Source organism: Rhizomucor pusillus (genome assembly GCF_041956525.1).
Source record: "Rhizomucor pusillus strain CBS 183.67 unplaced genomic scaffold VTP01scaffold_10, whole genome shotgun sequence".
In the NCBI taxonomy this organism is placed as follows: domain Eukaryota; kingdom Fungi; phylum Mucoromycota; class Mucoromycetes; order Mucorales; family Lichtheimiaceae; genus Rhizomucor; species Rhizomucor pusillus.
Window position 1 is genome coordinate 397,584 of NW_027192152.1, and position 17,368 is coordinate 414,951.

The following is a 17,368-nucleotide window of genomic DNA, read 5'->3' on the forward strand; positions in this document are numbered from 1 at the left end:
GCTGCTCCTCCTCCTACTCATCTCTCTCCCCCAAAAAACTCTTTTTCCATTTTCGCATTCATATGCCCCTCTCTCTACTCACGCGCGCGCTTACATGTATACAGGACGTAAATCTTAACAAGTCATGTACGTCGGTTGCTGGTAGCTAAGCTATTGTTTTCTGTCTCTTCCCCTTCTTTCATCCCATTTTCGTGTAAAGTCTTTGATTTTCTTACTTTGTCTGTCGTCGTCCATCATCTCCTATGATTTGCAAATACATGCTGTCATTCTTTTCTCTCTGAGAGATACATATATCATTGCTTCGCCCGTCGTGTTTGTTCTCCATTGTACGCGTAAAGGAAGGAAGCTAGAGCTGCTTCTAAATATTTTTTGTGTGTGCTCCGATAATTTGGAAATATATCTTGCAAATCGATGCTATCGGTACATCACGTATCACCATAGATCCACATGGTGCACGTGCGCAGAAAGGTCGGGCGGGGATGGTTTGTATGAAGCAACAACAACAGAGAGGGGTGTTGTATTTATCTCGGAAGGGGGCCCTATCCTCCGGGAATGGGTGGTTGTGCTCTGTGCGGATTTGTGGGTGTGGGTGTGTGTGTTTTTTGGGGGGCAAATAACTGAAATGAAAATAGGTGGGGGCCGCACGTACACACATACATATTGGCAGGGATCCCTACTTTCGTGCTTCTAGCAGGCGACTGACAGTCCCGAGTTCGATCGGGTAAAAGTGAAGTTATGTAGGCAAATACAATAATCCACTGTAGCGTATAAGGTTTGAAAATAAAATATATAACAAGAATGTAAGAAAAGTGGCAAGGAAATAGAAGGAAAAGAAGAAAAGAAGAAAGAAGCGAGAAGATGCATTGTTGGAAAGATCCATTTTATACCATAGACTTATCCTGCTTTGTATAACTGTTTTTTTTCGAGCAACGAGACTGTAGCTTCTTTCTGTCTGCTTCCATACATATCAAGTACAACAGCAGCCGCCCTCGAAACAGCGTGACAGGGTTCTCACGCGTTTGAGGGTCGATAAGTAACGAAATAGTAAGCAATGTTCCCATGTAATGTCATCGTCTTGACTGTTAGTTGGCATGCTGTGAGTTGCTCTAAATCGTCTCCCCTCAATGCCAATCGTGTGTGAGTCTCCTACGTGCGCATTGATGCCGTTGCAGACAAAACTTTGTGCGAAGACACTCCCGCGTGCCCCCTTCCATTCTGCCAAATATGGACAAGATCAGCGTTACTGTGAACGAAATGTTTTCATGCACCTTGTTCTCTGCAGATTCCGGCGCTTGCCGCTAAAAGACGCTGCAAGTATCCATTCTACGGGTTCCGTGCTACCAAACATGCACCCTGTTGCAGAGACGCCCCAGCAAGGAGCAATCCTGGAGCCCTCGATTTTTACAATTTTGCAAAAATGGGACAAATGACGTCGATGTTTACCGAAAAGTAAAAAATCTCATTCTCCCCAGTGCAAAATCCTTCCAGGAAAGCATTAGACTTTTGTTTCCATACGCTTCTCTGTACTTCTCAATAGCGCGCGTCGTGTGGACAGCACCATCCAACTGCTGTTTTCGTCCCCGCCCCTTGTTTTCTGTTTCAACACGAGCTAATGATGTCGTGTCGCTTCGACTCAGAAAAATCGTGCTAAAATTCGCCATGCGGTACACAAAAGTACAAAGCCCATTTTTCTTTTTCACAATTGCAAAAGAACCACATCAGCAAAGATGCTATTTTGTCGATTTTGCCGTTTCCTCGTTCTGTGCACGGGCGTAGCACTGCATACGTACATTTATTCCAAGTGCTTCTGTGTATTAAGCAGCCAGAGTCTTGACAAAAATAGTACCTAGCAGCGCCTGCGCACACCAATGGAATAAGACTGTCCATGCCATTTGGTACAAGTACTTTGGGGAGAACACTGTCCAGATGAACAGGTGCTCGCGTAGTACAGTGACAGATACAGATAACACCGAAAGAGCGCATCCAAAGACGGCAGACAGTGCCACCAAATAGTTCCACCAGGCTGATGATGCATCTGCCATATCCGTCACCAGGATCCAGCCGGCCGTTCCCCACCAGAGTGCCGTAGACCAGTTTGAAAGGAACGTCAGCAGCCCAATTGTCACTGGATCGTAGCCATCCACACCAATGTACGCGTTGCTAAGGTCCACTGCAGAGATGGAGTTTGAATGACCCGTTGCAAAGAATGCTGCCTGAATTATGCATAACGTCTGCGTTGCAACAAGCCAGGGCGGCTGATCCTTGCCTTGTGCTCTCAATGCTCGGTTCCAGGCGCGCATGAGCTCAAACTGGATGCAATAGATTACAAACAAAACTGCATTGTGCGACCGTGTCAAGAGAACCAAGATAGGGGTGCACACGTATAGCATCAGATCAAGATATTTGCCTGCATACACAAGGATCATCTCAGCAACTCAGCCTCACAATTGCTCTAGTCCACGGCAGTCGATTGAATTAAAAAAAAAAAAAAAAAAAAAAAAAAAAAAAAAAAAAAAAAAAAAAAAAAACACTTGCCTGTTCTGCTAGCATAGTCGCGTAGTTGCAAATCCGTAGCCCGTCTATCCACATATGCGAGTCCACATGCGATAAAGACGCATGATCCGCCATAGTTGTAGATGAGTCTGCCCAATTGCACCTGATCCAGCTGAGAAGCGAATTCGATGAGACTCGCAAGAGCATCAGTGTATGTAGATGGTGCTGCAGTTGTAGCATCTCGGATCTTGTAAACCATCACTAGGCAAGATGTCAAGCAAATCAGCATGATCAAGGCACCTTTGCACAGCAATCGGATGTAATTTGCGCTGGATGTCACTTCATTGCTATTAGTTCCCACAACGCCGGTTCCAAGTACAAGTCTAGCCGTAACAAGCAGGGCAGGCGTGACAAGTGCAAGTGCAAGAAGGTGCCAAATACTGTCCTCCCACATGGCAGAATAGCAATGGATGACAGTCGATACTCGAAACAGGATCATTTGTATGATTTGCATCGATAGTAACCAATATCGATCGCGGATGCGGATGTCACCGAGGCGCATACTACTGGCACTGTCAAAATAACAAACTTACAATAACTAGATAAACCTTGTGTTACCTTTGCACGGCGGAAAGCAAACACAGTGTTTGTACATAGTAGTACCAAAGTGAGTGTTCCTCTTCAACAAAGCTGCTGGCAAACATACTAATACAGTAAGCCGATATACCGACAATTGAGAATAGTTTGCTAAAGTTCCAAACATTTCCGTTGCTGCTACGAACTCCTTCGGTCGCCTTTTTGCTCCACGCAATGAGGAACACTGTGCAACCAATAATAAGACTGGTGCCAGTTGCCATGAGTCTCAAGTCATAGTTGCTTGCAGTGTTCGCCAACCGCGATTGCGCCAAATCTATGAACTGGAACCATTGTTAAGTCTTTTGCAAAAGGGGACCAAATAAACGTTCTCTAGAATCATCCACACGTTGCTTACTTTGGTGTAGTGTTCAAAAGCTTCCTGGAGCACGTGTGAATCCCCACTCAGGACATCTCGGTGCAAATGCACAGCCTGTGCATACCAGCGGCCCGGGTTGTCGGTGTATTGCGTGATGTCAAACGAAAATGGGTCAGAGAGGTACACTGCAATTGCTGGGTCTATCTCAGCCAGCAACAATCCGAGCTGATAAGCGTTTGCCTGGAGCGTTCGAAGCAACTTGTTTGGGTCTGTGTAAGGAAAAGAAATTAATGTCTCGGGCTATTTCAATACGCGCAGATCGTCGATTTTCCCTAACCAACCAACCAACCGACCTTGAGACAATTTTTGGAAAATGGCAGGTATAATCTTGCCCAAGCTATTCTTTGGGATTGGAAAGCCGAACAATGATGCGAGTGTTGGTACTAGATCTACTTGGTCAACGACAGGGTATCCAAGCACCGTTGGTACGCTATCACGGAGATGAGCGGCTGAAGGCCGCGAGGGAGTCGGTCGTGATGCAAACCGAGGACTAAGAAAGACTAGAGCCTATATTGAGTCACGAGGATGCTTTCACGATACACACAATCTAGGACATTTCAAACACACCGCCGATGTTTCGCCAACAGACGATCCGCCGTGATTTCCCATCTCGTTCATTCCGTGGTCGCCACAAAGCACAATCAATGTCCCTTTTGCATCAGGATCGTGTACTATCCGCTTAGCATCCTCTTGAGCAACAATCTCATAAATTGTCTCAATAACTTGATCCATTTCCTTTTGCTTTGGCTTCATCAATGGACTGTACGGTCCTCCCAAGTGTCCAACGTGATCCAACCCGAGATAATGCAAAATGATGGCGTCCCAGTCTTGTTCAGCGAACGCAGATCGGATGTGCCTCGTGACATTGAGGTCGACTTGCACGGTATCCGAGACATAAAACGAAGTTGTTCCATCCATCTTTGCAAATGCGTCTGGGAATAGGCGGATCCATGTATCATCACCGTAGAAATAGATGGTTCTGTTACCACTCTGCCGGAATTGATGTACCCAGTTATCGTGATGCAAAAGCGAAGAGCTGGTGTCGGATTCCGCAATGTTTAAAATTGCATCAAGGAAACTTGGAATGGTACCTGGCGTTTCCAACATATACAAAAGATATCTAATTAGCAAAGATATATTGCATATATCTACAAAATGCTGTACCGGTCGTCAACGCTTTGATCCGAGGCATTGTGACGGTGGGAGCTGTTGCTCGGGCAGTGTAAGGCAGAGCTTCGCCACGTTCGATTAAGCTGTCAAATCACTGTTAAGGATACAACCTGCAACACGTCCGTGAGCCACGTTTACCTCTTTACAAAGTCGAAACCGGAATCTATACCGAGAACAAAATCACTGCAGAAAGTCAGAACAGTAAAGACGATCAGCTGCTTGGCGATGAGAACTCACTTGCGGAGGGCGTCTACAACGACAACTGCGAGACGATCAAAAGCCGGTTCGGTGAACGGTGATGCAAAACTGCCATCGGGCCAAGGAGGCAGTGAATCCGCGTCTGCAAAGCCAGGCAAATAAACTTTGTAGGGGAAGAAGCCTTTACAGAACAGGGCAAGGCCTGCTAGCTGCACAGTGGCCAGCACAGACAGCAACGCAGCAGGATGTCGCCAGCGATCTATAAACATGACAATCTGGCAGCAACGCAGCACAAGACACCGCCACGAGGTGCATTGTCAGGACATAAAAGGAAACCAGGAACACATTAACACGTATAGACACAATCATAATTCTTTTAATGGCTCGGCAACCACGTATCTTATTTATTCAGAATGCTATGCCTACTTTCTCAAAAACTAAAGAAAACATGTAGCAATTTAGTGAGCGGCAGCAGCGGCAGCAGCGGCTCTGCGGCGGTCACGTTCCTCAGCAATGGTCAACTTGACACCCTTGCCTCTGGGGAGGGAGATCCAGGGCTTGTTGCCTGCAGACGAGCACATTGTTAGATACGCAAATACAAACAATCAGTAATGCAAATCATGTACATACCTTGACCAATGATGAAGACGTTGGAGACACGGGTGGCGAAGACACGGTCCAAAGAGTCCTTGATGTGGACGATTTCGAAACCACCAATGTGACGTTCACGGTGAACGATGACACCAACACGACCAATGTTACGACCGCCAGTAACCATGCAGACGTTGCCGGTGTCGAACTTGACAAAGTCGGTGATCTTGTTGTTCTCCAAATCGAAGCGGATGGTGTCGTTAGCCTTGATCAAAGGATCGGGGTAGCGGATAGTGCGACCATCGTGGGTGACGACGTAGGGGATACCCTTCTTGCCAACCATAACCTTCTTGACGCGGCAGAGCTTGTACTTGGCCTCCTCATCGGTGATGCGATGGATGGCGAAGCGACCTTTAACGTCATAGACGAGACGGAAGTTCTCACCAGTCTTTTCAATGGTAATAACATCTACCATTCATAACGAAAAGACGAAGAAAATCCGGGATTCGTCAAAGCTCTCGCCATCAGCAATCGCGAAATAACATTCCCAACACACACACTCTCTCCCCCAGAACTAACTTACCCATGAAACCAGCAGGGAAGGTGGAGTCGGTACGGACGCGGTGGTCGACCTTGACGAGACGCTGCTTGAGGATGGCAGTGACTTCACGACCGTTAAGAGCGTACTTGAGACGGTTGCGCAAGAAAATGATCAAGGGCAAGCATTCGCGGGTCTTGTGGGGACCGGAGCTGGGCTTAGGGGCGTAGGAGCCTGCAATGCAAAAAAAGGTATGATCAGTAAACAACGATCTCGAATGTCCTTCCCACTACGCAACACCATAGATCCAGTTCACTTATTCAAGTCAGATTGCGGTTTCTCCCCAAAGTATATTCGGTCTGTTGAGCTTGATCTTTTTTTGTTTGAAATCATCACACCCACAACAATGCTGTTCCCGACTGCCACAAAACCGAAAACTTCAACATACCCAAAAGCTTGTCAAGCATCCAGTGTTTGGGAGCGTTAAGACGCTTCAAGTGTTTGACGGGACCACGAGCCTAAATGGGCAATCGACATTGAGTTTGACATTCCAACTGACAGCTCTTCCCGGGTCCTTGGCAGCATTGCTCGTTGTCATAGATACATCCATCCATCCATGGATCATCCATCCTTTATACGCTCTGCACATGCCGAGGGCTCATCATTTCGATAATTTGTATAGGATACGTACCATTGCGCTAAAGTCGACGAGAAAAGAGAAGGAGGCACGGAGAAGCGTGAATTCAGAAAATTTATTGTTCGGCACCTGACTTTGAATCCGAACAGCCGCCTTCCGAATTTGGGAGGAGACAAAAAAAGCTTACCAGAGCAAAAATTCAAGAACTCCATTGAGCTCTTCAGAATGTTTAATATTAATGCCATAGGAATTCTGTTTCGAAACTGAGGTTATAAAACTTATCAAGTTCCCTGAAGCTACAGTTCTGCATATATATGCTATTGCTGTTATCAAGAGCCTATAAATATTCTGAGTTGTAGACCGCTTTCATGCAAATATTGACGTTCAGAGCAGATGGCAGTGGCTCAAGCATATTTAGTATCTAATGTTTTTAATGGGCCACCGTGACGCAGTGCAGATACAAGAGATGACTTCAAGCTGATATTAAGCTTCCGAGATCTCTTTTGCAAACAATAAACATACATTATATGGATCATACAAGGTAGTACGATGCAAAAAAGAGAATTTTAAATTTGCTTTTTTTCCTTTCGTTTAATTGTCATGAGCGCAATCAAAAAGCAAGAAACGGATGTGAAAGCAGCTGAGCCAGACGCAATATCTAAGACGACGCGTCTTCCATTGCTGCCGAAAAACCATTTTTCCAAGACTTTGCCGTCGCTGCCGGTCGGTTTACGGACAAGCGTGATTCGCGATAGTCTGGATATCTCTCCGATACTGGGTGATTCTTGCTATCCACGGATCCGACTGGACACTAAAGAGCTGGAGAGCAAGGAGCAAAGAGCAAAGGAATCAACGCCGCCGCTCCCTCCACCGGCTGGCACGGACGACGAAAACAATTCCCAGCTTGTACTGTGGGCGAGCCGATGCAAGCCTGTTCCTCCACTTCCAGATACAAAAAAGCAGCAAATAAAAACACCAGCAAAGAAGAGCATTTCCTCCCCGTCTAACTCGGAAGTTTATCCCAAATGTTCAGCAGAAGAACCTCCAGTCTCAGATCAAGCACTCGCCGCTTTCAATGCAGCACTCGCCAACCCACCTATTCACACAGCGTATACTGTGCGGCACCTGCTGAAGCAGACACAGCTAGTCGATGATCCGGATGCAAAGTTCGCACAGATAGCCGATATATTGGAAATTATGGATGGCGAATGCCAAATAACGCCGGATGAGAAACAAGAACTTGTTACTGCATGCATAAAAATTATCAAGCGTCTAGCCATTCCAACCGCGCTCGGTCGGTACGGATGCCCTGATGCACAGTACTTTCTTGGTGAATGCTACAGCGCAGGCACGCACGGAGTCATTGCAAGCGATTCCAAAGCGCTGAGCTTCTTCTTGCAGGGTTCCAAGCAATGCCATCCCAGTTGCACCTTTAGGGCTGCCGAGTGTTACGAGCAAGGACGAGGAATCAAGGCAGACTTTGCAAAAGCAATGCAATTTTACCGCAAGGCAGCCAGTTTTGGGCACACTGAGGCCATGATCCAGCTGGGATTGATATTACTAAAGGGTCTATTGGCTCAACAGCCGTCGCCGCGCGAGGGAATCTCGTGGCTGAAGCGTGCACTGCAACAAAGCTGCAACGTTGATCCGAGCATATTGCATGAATTGGGACTAGCTTTGGAAACTCCCGGAGTCTCGTTGATACCAGATGAGGAGTTCGCGTTTCAGTTATTTGCTCGCGCTGCAGAGCTTGGGTATGCTCCTTCCCAATACAAACTCGGGCTTGCGTACGAGCAAGGAATACTTGGCTGCCCTGTGGATCCGCAGTCTTCAATTCATTGGTACAAGGAAGCGGCGGAGCAAGGCGATCCTGAAGCCCAGATAGCAATGTCGTGCTGGTGTCTCACAGGTGCAGACGACATATTTCCGCAAGATTCCGAGAAGGCTTACGACTGGGCCAGACTCGCTGCTGAAAAGGGTGACACACGTGCCATGTACGCTCTAGGATCTTACATAGAAGAAGGAATTGGCGTCGAGGCAAACATCAACGAAGCTAAGCGATGGTACAAACGTGCAGCTGCGCAAGGCGAATTTCGGTCGCGGGAAAGACTCCAACAGCTCAAGACATTGCGATCGTCCAGGGATAAAAAGGATAGCAGTAGTCGCTGTACCGTCATGTAACACTACTGTTAAGTAAGATTTGTGTTAGTTCCGGGCAGGTAACATTCCTTGCTTGTTTTATCGCAACAGCGATTGGTTGTTTACAGAGCTGAGGACAAATAAAGGGAATAGCAAAGAAATAAGGACTGGGGGAGGATTGTTGGAAAATGATCATCTTTTTTCCTTTTCATCGCGACCGACATGGATTCTCGTCTCGCATGCTTTCCGAGATACATGGTATTCTGCGTATCGGTGTCTTGCATTGGATCTTTCAGTGTAGGATGGACAATTGGGTCGCCAAATATCGCTGGAGCGGCTACACATGAATGTGCAAACGGAAGTGCCCATGTAAATAATTCAATCTTTCCTGATTGCTTGCCTATGGACTCATTACTGTGGTAAAATGCTACTCCTCGGTAAAAACTTTTTGCTTCCGTTACTCATGGGATCGGTGGAAAGGGGTGTAGCTGTCTCTACGTTTTGCATTGGAGGCCTAGTGTCAAGCTTATTAGCTGGTCCAGCTCTAACGCGTTTTGGACGACGCAAGACGATCGCTTTTAACAATTTTGGATGGATTGTCGGTGGCGCATTCATGTGTTTTGCCACTTCACCGGCTATGTTTGTTATTGGACGATTGTTTTCTGGATTTTCATGCGGTATGGGATCAGTAGCCACACCAACCTACAACGGCGAGGTATCCACCATTCAAGGACGGGGCGCTATGGGCACGCTTAATCAGTAAGTCTGGAAAATTTATCACGGACATGGAACCAAGTTTAAATTAAAAACTTCGCAACCCCCCTCCCCCAATTTCCCACGTGACAGACTGTATATTGTGATCGGCATTCTTTTGTCCAATCTGATCGGGCTACCGCTTTCCAACGTACCACTTTGGCGCGTCAACTATGCGCTCGTGATAATTCCGGCAGTGTTGCAAATCTTTTTGATGCCTCTATGCGTAGAATCGCCCCGATACCTGGTTTCCATAGACTGCAAGGAAGATGCCCGATGTGCTTTGCAAAAGCTCCGTGGAAAGGACTGCAATGTTGACGACGAGCTGCATGATATCATTGTTGGCCAGCAAGATGGAACGATCGCACCTGCTGCGGAGATCGACCTAGACAAGAAATCTGCGGCTGTTGAGGAACAAGTGATATCGACGACCCAGGAGCAAAAGAGTAAAAAGGCTTACGGCATACGGGAACTCTTTACCGATCCTGTTGTTCGACGCATCACCTTGACGGTGCTCACGCTTCACGCCGTCCAGCAATTTTCTGCGGTCAACGGCGTCATGTATTACTCGACCATTATTTTCCGGGAATCATTTGATCAGTCTACGTCCATTTATATGGCAATCGCCACCTCTGGAGTCAACCTGTTAGTCACTCTGCTTTCGGTTGCCCTTATCGATCGGTTAGGAAGACGTTTCCTGCTTCTACTCGCACAGGCAGGTGGATGCATCACTGCATTGACATTGGCTATTGGTGGCTACTACCAAGTGCACGGCTTACTGGTAGCTTCCGTCTTTTTGTTTGTTTCATCCTTTGCCATCGGCCTGGGTCCCATTCCCTGGCTGATCACGTCTGAGCTCTCACCTACCCACGCAGCTTCCTCAATGACTGCGCTTGCTACGAGTATCAACTGGGCTTCAAACTTTGTAATCGGTCTCTTATTTCCAGTACTGATGGATCGTCTGCATTCATTCTCATTTTTGATTTTCGGCGGCATCCTCTTATGTTCTACTGTATTTACGGTGTTCTACATACCCGAAACAAAGGGCAAGTCCATTGAAGAAATTAACGCTGGTTTCGAACGAGCAATTCGCAAGCCGAAACAGTCGGCTGATCATGATGAACGTAGTCAAGATTGATACCATTAATTAATCATTTATCGAACACCTCATCGATTATATATCCATGGATAATAAATAAAGCATTACTCATTATCCCTGTTTATTGTCCGTAAACTAGATGTCAGCATGTTCATCCCATTATTCTTACGCAACACTCAGGGACCAAACACTGCTGCTGCTGGATATTGAAATACAGAGAAGCAAAGTAACTACACAAAGAGAAAAGTTCTGATGCGTTCAGCAGCTCATGGCACCATCTACGACCATCGATCGTTTAAACTACATTCATTCCACCTATCATTGTCATGTCTCCCTTCTTGATAAAAGTATTTTCCTGGGATTTTCGCAACGTCCTTTCCTTCGGATGCTTTATGCTGCGAATGCTGTGTAACTTGCATGTTGCTATGGTAAATTACCCAGTTGCCAGATTTGTCCAGCCTCTTTCCTTGCTTCCTGTACCCTCAAAACCTCACTTTACTTGATACTTTTATATGTGAGTGAGTATCTTTTGTCTTGGATTCAGTTTCTTCAGATTCCAAGGATTCCATAGAAACTCGCCTTGTCTCATACGGTCGATTTTTCGTCGAGTTACATCAAAAAGTTTGACGGAGTCTAGACATAGCTCGGAAGGGCTGCTCCGTTAGATCAAACCCAGTAAAAAGTATAAAAGGGAGGCATCCCTCGCGCCCTTTTTCCTGCTTCTTTATCCTTTTCATTATCTCTTGGCCGGGTGGGTGGGCCCACTACATCTGTAATTGCCCTGTTGACATTGGCTCTTCTGAGGATGGTCTGTGGTCCACTGGCTGCACACTGGAGGAAGAACCTGGCCTTTCACTGCCGTCATCGTGGGGGTTGTAGTGGGAGTTAAGCGTTTCGTTCCCTGCAAGCTACTTTGGCTCTGGCTTGCAGGTTTTCAGCACGTTAGCTTGAAACTAATAATGAAAATGAATATGAAAATGGGCCTTTGGTCCTTTGGGTGTGCGGTGGATGTTTGGCTGACGAGTCTTTGATCCTTTTGGTCGTAGAAGACGGTCAGGTTTTAGTCTCTTGACTTTAGCTAGTGATGTTCGTCCTGTCTTGTAATTCTGCCTGTATTGACTTTGATCTTGTTCCTTCAACGATCTGTAAGCTCTTCTTGATTCGATCTTTGAAGGAATCTCTAGGCTTGCTGCTCTGCTCCTTGGTCTTCTGCTACAGCGTTGATTTTTTGTTTGCTACGGCCAACTATTGCCAAGCTTCACAGATATCCTGAATGAACATTTGCAGTTCCTGCCAAGCGCGCGTAAGCTTGGCTGCTTGACTCTTTGTGTCGACTTTGCAGTGAAAGTTGTTATTACTGCACGCTGGATATGCAGCTCGCTTTGCTGTCGCGGCTTATTGAAGCAGAGAATATCTCCAGCAGACACAGCTACTGCTGCTTGTACACTACACATTGGTTTTCTGACCTGAAGATCCGTACATCTTCTGTGTGAGACAAAGCACCAATTCATGCTGGTTGCCGAATGTGGAGCACGTATTCTGTATTGACAACATTGCGATCTTTATTATTTAAGTGTACATATTTAGCTGCACAGCGTTTTATTGCTATTGCGTGTTCTTATCAACTTTGATGTTCACCAAGTCTCCAAAAAGAGCATGGAAGTAGTCTCTGTAAGTCGCAGATCCATATCACGAGACAGAAAGGGAACAACAGATTCCGGTTTCCGAAGGGATCTGTGCAACGATCAGATTTTCCCAGTAAGCAATCCCTACAAATGTGTGTTTTAAGCGTTGTATACATATGCTAATACGTATAAGCAACAACTTAATGTTCTTCCTTTGTATGATGGCAGGCAGCAACAAGAAACCTTCAATGTTTAGTACCATCTACAGTAGGCCAGTGTACTCTGGAATGACAGTGAACATCTTCGGGTTTTACTCAGAAGTTTACGTAAGCAAGACCCTCTGTGCTTTAATTATAGCCATCTGCTAACCTTGTATACAGGTCTGAAACAGCAAGAGTAATGTAAACACCTGTTCGAGGCATCAAAAACTCGAATACCTTTTGAGACGTCTTATAATGAGCAGACTTGCTCAGTTTCTATTGCAATTCAATAATCCGCAAGTCTTTAAAGAAGCTTGTCAGCATTTGTAGTAACGAAAGGCTTGCATGAAGGTGGTAGCTATCACTTGGCAAAAATAAATACATTTGCGAGCCTCATCATCGAAAACATTTGGTACGAAGTCTTTATGCAAAGAGGAGCTCCTTACAACAAATTGAGTCATTACATCTATGAGTAACATTTTCATTCTCAACAATCGGGACATGAAAGGCCCTGTCAACGCGAAACTTTTCTTCGTTAACTGACCTTTCTCCCCGCTCTCCATTCCTGCCTACCAGTTGCAATGGCCTCAAACGATTCTGTCGCGAATGATACCTGGACACCTACCAGCTGGAAATCAAAGCCCATTGTCCAGGACGTAGTTTATGAAGATCAAGCCCATGTCGATCGAGTGGTGGACAAGCTGGGTCGCTTGCCTCCTATGGTCTCTCCACAAGAGGTATTTGAAGCAGCACGCGGTCAACAAGGTCATAGCTCTTTATTAACTTGGAAATAAAGATAGAAAATCTCAAAGACCAGCTTAAACAGGTTGCCCTGGGTAATTCGTTTCTGTTGCAAGGCGGTGACTGCGCCGAACTCTTTGATTATTGCTCACAGGTATATATACATACATCGTTTAATAATATGCGTGCAAATACTGACGACGTAGTCATTTGTAGGAACCAATTGAAGCAAAATTGAAAGTTTTGCTGCAAATGTCTCTTGTCTTGACCTGGGGCGCGCGAACTTCCGTTGTACGCATTGCTCGTATGGCCGGTCAATATGCAAAGCCTCGGAGCAAGCCTACCGAGATGTACGAAGGAAAGGAGATTCTGTCGTACAGGTGAGCTAGCATATACGATTTAAATTGTATAACCATATTCACTCGCTATACTAGAGGTGACAATGTCAATGGATTTGATCCAAAGGATCGCAAACCGGACCCAGAGCGACTACTGGGGTGAGCATCGATGTAATCATGAAATATCGACATAGACACTGACTGAACTCCATTTCAGCGCCTATTTCCACTCTGCAGCAACCTTGAACTATGTACGCACATTGCTGGATTCCGGATTTGCAGGTGAGTTGGGGGAATATCAAACGAAAGCAGACGCAATGTTATAATAACGATTTACATCAATGTAGACCTCCACGCACCATCTAACTGGAACTTGAGCCACGTCCGCTCAGAAGCATTGCGAAACGAATACCAGTCTATTGTTACGCAACTGACAGATGCGTTGGATTTCATGCAGACGATCGGCGCGGACGCATCCGGTAGCAACAACAACGCATTAAGATCAGTTGACTTTTTCGTGTCACACGAATCACTATTGCTGGAATACGAGTCAAGCATGACACGCCATCTGCCGTCACCCAAGACAAAGGAGAAGAAATGGTACAACACTGGTGCTCATTTCTTGTGGGTTGGAGACAGAACGAGACAACCCGAGAACGCGCATATCGAATACATTCGTGGCATCGAGAACCCGATCGGTATCAAAGTAGGACCAACGACAGAGCCAGACAAACTTGTCGATCTCTTGAACCGTGTCAATCCCAACAAAGAAATTGGCAAGGTCACGCTGATCACTCGCTTCGGTGCAAACAATGTTGAGATGCATCTACCACAGCACATTGAAGCCGTAAGGAAAGCAGGACACATTCCTGTTTGGGTCTGCGATCCTATGCATGGCAATACAAAGACAGCAACGGGCGGCATCAAGACACGCCACTTTGTAGATATCATTCAGGAATTATCACAAACTTTCCGAGTGCACAAGGACTGCAACAGCAAACTGAACGGTGTGCACTTTGAGCTGACAGGCGATCGTGTGACAGGTGAGCCCAATATCAAATGCGTTTAGGCATTGTGCAATGTACTGATCGCGTTGCTCTCATAGAATGCATTGGTGGCTCTATGGACTTGAAAGATGCCGATCTGTCTACCAACTACCAGACCTACTGCGATCCTCGATTAAATTACGAACAATCCTTAGATGTGGCATTCTTGATTGCAAAATACTATCAAAAGGAGCGAAACAACCTGGATATATTGAGCCTATAGACAGACATCTATAACTCGTTTAAAAATCAATCACGACTGCAAAAGTATATCTTTTTATTCTACGCGCTGCAGGCAAATGCGTGGAATAATCAACGATACATATCTCTTTCTATTAAAAATATATGATCGTTTGGTATTGGCATCTAACTATTTTTTTTTTTTTTTGTATCTTGGATCAAGTTTGCTATGACAACAACCTGACGTGATGCAGCAGCACATCGTCTCTAACTGCCATCCTCTTCATTAAGCAACAAGATTACAGTTGCTTAGTGCAAGAGGTTCTCAATTCTGCCAGTGTCTATAAGAGTTTCTACAAGGCGTTCACTGGAATATGCGTCAGATTTTACGACCCTTGATATCGTGCGATGCAAAGGTACACTTACTGAGGTAAATAGGTACGTTCAGGATAAAATCTATAATCGAGAGAAATGTGGTCGAGATTTGTAATATTTGACATGTAAATATCGGCAAACTAGAAATTAGCTTAGATAAACACCATTCAATATCGACTCTCTCCAACGTTGTTTTACCTTGCGTATCTTGTTAGCAAAGAACGTAGGGTTATTGTATGTTCTAAAAAGACTGCCGAAAGACTTGTTGAAAACGTCTTTGAGCTCGTGTCGGGCCCGTTTTCGTTCCTCTGTCCATTCATCTACAAGATTTTCGAGACCTGGGACGTGCGATTGGTTCTGTGCATTTATCAAAAGGCGCTCTATGCGCAGCAACCACGCTAACGTGTGCCGATAAGATAGCATGTTTCGCGTCTCTATTTCGGCAGCGAGTTCGTGGATAATTGCGCCTGTCCGCCATCCTTGCTGGATTGTAGGGTCTATCAAGTCAGAGTATATGTGGTCGCCAAAGTACAACACTTTTTGCCCTGACCTGGGATTAATGGGTTATTTAATCGCTGTGTGTAAATATGTTTACAGATTCCACATACCATCCTGTCAACCGCGAGAAATCGTATAGATTACCGCCTTGATATACTTCTCCAGGTTCGAACTTATTCACAGACGACCACGTAGGCTCGCGAGTACGGCGGAAGGGCCGTCTTGAGCGGTAAAATTCAGGCTTTCGTGCCAATACGATGACGCAGTCGAACAAATCACGCCAGTCTTTGCGTGATGTTAGGTATCGCATACCTTTGTCACTATGTATGCAGAGATCCAAGTTAGCATAGTACGAGAGTATATTCTGCTTCTTCGAAGAACGTACATGAAGGGCAAGCTGCTATTGCTAAGCAGAAACGTTTTTTTTCCGTTATTCCTTAGTTTCTCCAGAAATGCGACGAGTTTGGGAGATTTCTCGAGAAATTGTGGAATGTCTCTCACGACAGCCATATGCAAACGTCCGCCGATGTGATGATGCGTAGCTCCCATAGAAGAGCCAGTGTGTAAGATTCGTGCTGCTTGGCTTATATCGTCACATAGGTATCGCGGATGGAAATTGATATCGTTATCCTTGAAATATTGGAGAACGTCACTTAGTAAGCAAGCCTAGATTATCAATGATATTAAGAATTTACTACTTGGTGATGGAAATAGAAGATAATGTTATCTTGCCTGCGGTATGGAGAAAAGATCGTTAAGCTGAAACATGTTTTCATTGAGGTAATCTGGTCCAATGTGTGTACCATTGTAGTGGCGTATGACTTGCTCTGGATCATCGATGAGATCTCTACCCACTGAAACGCATATTAGTCCTCCTGGTCTTGATTTTTGATATTTTCAGAATCATTACCATGTACGGTATTGAGCTGAATGTTTGCAATGCTATCGATTTTCATCAACCATCCCTTATTGAAATCTAATGTGCCGTAGCGCATGTGAGATAAACATCGTTGACTAGAAAAATACCGCATATTCCTACCATAATGAAGTCCGCGGATGGCAAAGGCGGGATCAAATTGAAGATCTGCATGGTAATCCAAGGTCAGTCTTTGCACAGACGAAATAGGCAAGGTTATCAAGAACCTTTGATTGGTTTTGGATATCGCAGCATATCAACGAGTGTATCTCGAAGAATATCGTATATCGCCTTGGAAAGATTGTTCGTGTAATTTGCCAACGTGTACTAGATCTCTACATTAGATAAAATATATCACTCCTATGCAACAAGTAGGAATGAAACTCACGTCATAATCGAAACCATATACTTCGATGTTGCTTAGATCGAGATCGTTGTTCACAAATCTGTCAATAAGGTTAGATTTCCTTTATCAGAACCGCACGTCTTTGGTACGTACACTTCATCGGGCCGTGTGTACCCAAAGCCATAAATAGCCTTCGTCTTGTGTGCTTCATTGTAGTTCACCAAACCACACTTGTGAGTGAGGCTCTGCTCGAGGTCGCTCGCTTGCCCTGTCACCGAAAGAATGGAGGCTCCGTCTCGCTTAGCTGCTTCGACATGCTCTTGTTTTTTGTCTTCAAAGTTCTTTCGTAGCCGTTCCAAAACATCCTCTGCTCTCCATTGAGGTGTGGAATGCAATTGTCTTTGAGCAATGGCACGCAACGTTGCTGTGCTTCTGACCCTTGCCAGCAGCATTGTGCAGAAATGATGCGACTC

At 45.5% G+C, this 17,368-nt stretch overlaps 6 protein-coding genes across 6 annotated transcripts; 3 read left to right on the plus strand and 3 right to left on the minus strand.

Moving 5' to 3' along the window:
* Window positions 1-1,814: 1,814 nt before the first annotated feature.
* On the minus strand, window positions 1,815-5,142 carry VTP01DRAFT_1142 (uncharacterized protein; the record flags this gene model as incomplete). Its single annotated transcript, XM_069379460.1, has 9 exons — window positions 1,815-2,407; window positions 2,530-3,065; window positions 3,112-3,410; window positions 3,485-3,714; window positions 3,787-4,012; window positions 4,073-4,596; window positions 4,658-4,758; window positions 4,814-4,858; window positions 4,913-5,142. The coding sequence occupies 9 exons, from the start codon at window positions 5,140-5,142 to the stop codon at window positions 1,815-1,817; spliced, it is 2,784 nt and encodes a 927-aa protein (XP_069238550.1).
* A 189-nt stretch (window positions 5,143-5,331) lies between these two features.
* VTP01DRAFT_1143 (40S ribosomal protein eS4) lies at window positions 5,332-6,696 on the minus strand (the record flags this gene model as incomplete). The annotated part of the gene is made up of 5 exons (XM_069379461.1): window positions 5,332-5,438; window positions 5,504-5,932; window positions 6,048-6,236; window positions 6,451-6,520; window positions 6,694-6,696. 5 exons carry the CDS (start codon window positions 6,694-6,696, stop codon window positions 5,332-5,334), a joined length of 798 nt encoding a protein of 265 aa, XP_069238551.1.
* A 543-nt stretch (window positions 6,697-7,239) lies between these two features.
* On the plus strand, window positions 7,240-8,820 carry VTP01DRAFT_1144 (uncharacterized protein; the record flags this gene model as incomplete). Its single annotated transcript, XM_069379462.1, has 1 exon — window positions 7,240-8,820. The coding sequence occupies one exon, from the start codon at window positions 7,240-7,242 to the stop codon at window positions 8,818-8,820; it is 1,581 nt and encodes a 526-aa protein (XP_069238552.1).
* A 180-nt stretch (window positions 8,821-9,000) lies between these two features.
* VTP01DRAFT_1145 (uncharacterized protein) lies at window positions 9,001-10,669 on the plus strand (the record flags this gene model as incomplete). The annotated part of the gene is made up of 3 exons (XM_069379463.1): window positions 9,001-9,197; window positions 9,259-9,537; window positions 9,625-10,669. 3 exons carry the CDS (start codon window positions 9,001-9,003, stop codon window positions 10,667-10,669), a joined length of 1,521 nt encoding a protein of 506 aa, XP_069238553.1.
* Window positions 10,670-13,036: 2,367 nt separating this feature from the next.
* VTP01DRAFT_1146 (uncharacterized protein) lies at window positions 13,037-14,803 on the plus strand (the record flags this gene model as incomplete). The annotated part of the gene is made up of 7 exons (XM_069379464.1): window positions 13,037-13,192; window positions 13,252-13,350; window positions 13,413-13,576; window positions 13,631-13,693; window positions 13,752-13,816; window positions 13,882-14,577; window positions 14,640-14,803. The coding sequence occupies 7 exons, from the start codon at window positions 13,037-13,039 to the stop codon at window positions 14,801-14,803; spliced, it is 1,407 nt and encodes a 468-aa protein (XP_069238554.1).
* Window positions 14,804-15,069: 266 nt separating this feature from the next.
* On the minus strand, window positions 15,070-17,347 carry VTP01DRAFT_1147 (uncharacterized protein; the record flags this gene model as incomplete). Its single annotated transcript, XM_069379465.1, has 11 exons — window positions 15,070-15,127; window positions 15,187-15,275; window positions 15,334-15,685; window positions 15,744-15,953; window positions 16,019-16,299; window positions 16,366-16,487; window positions 16,544-16,609; window positions 16,673-16,717; window positions 16,777-16,876; window positions 16,938-16,995; window positions 17,049-17,347. The coding sequence occupies 11 exons, from the start codon at window positions 17,345-17,347 to the stop codon at window positions 15,070-15,072; spliced, it is 1,680 nt and encodes a 559-aa protein (XP_069238555.1).
* Window positions 17,348-17,368: the final 21 nt, after the last annotated feature.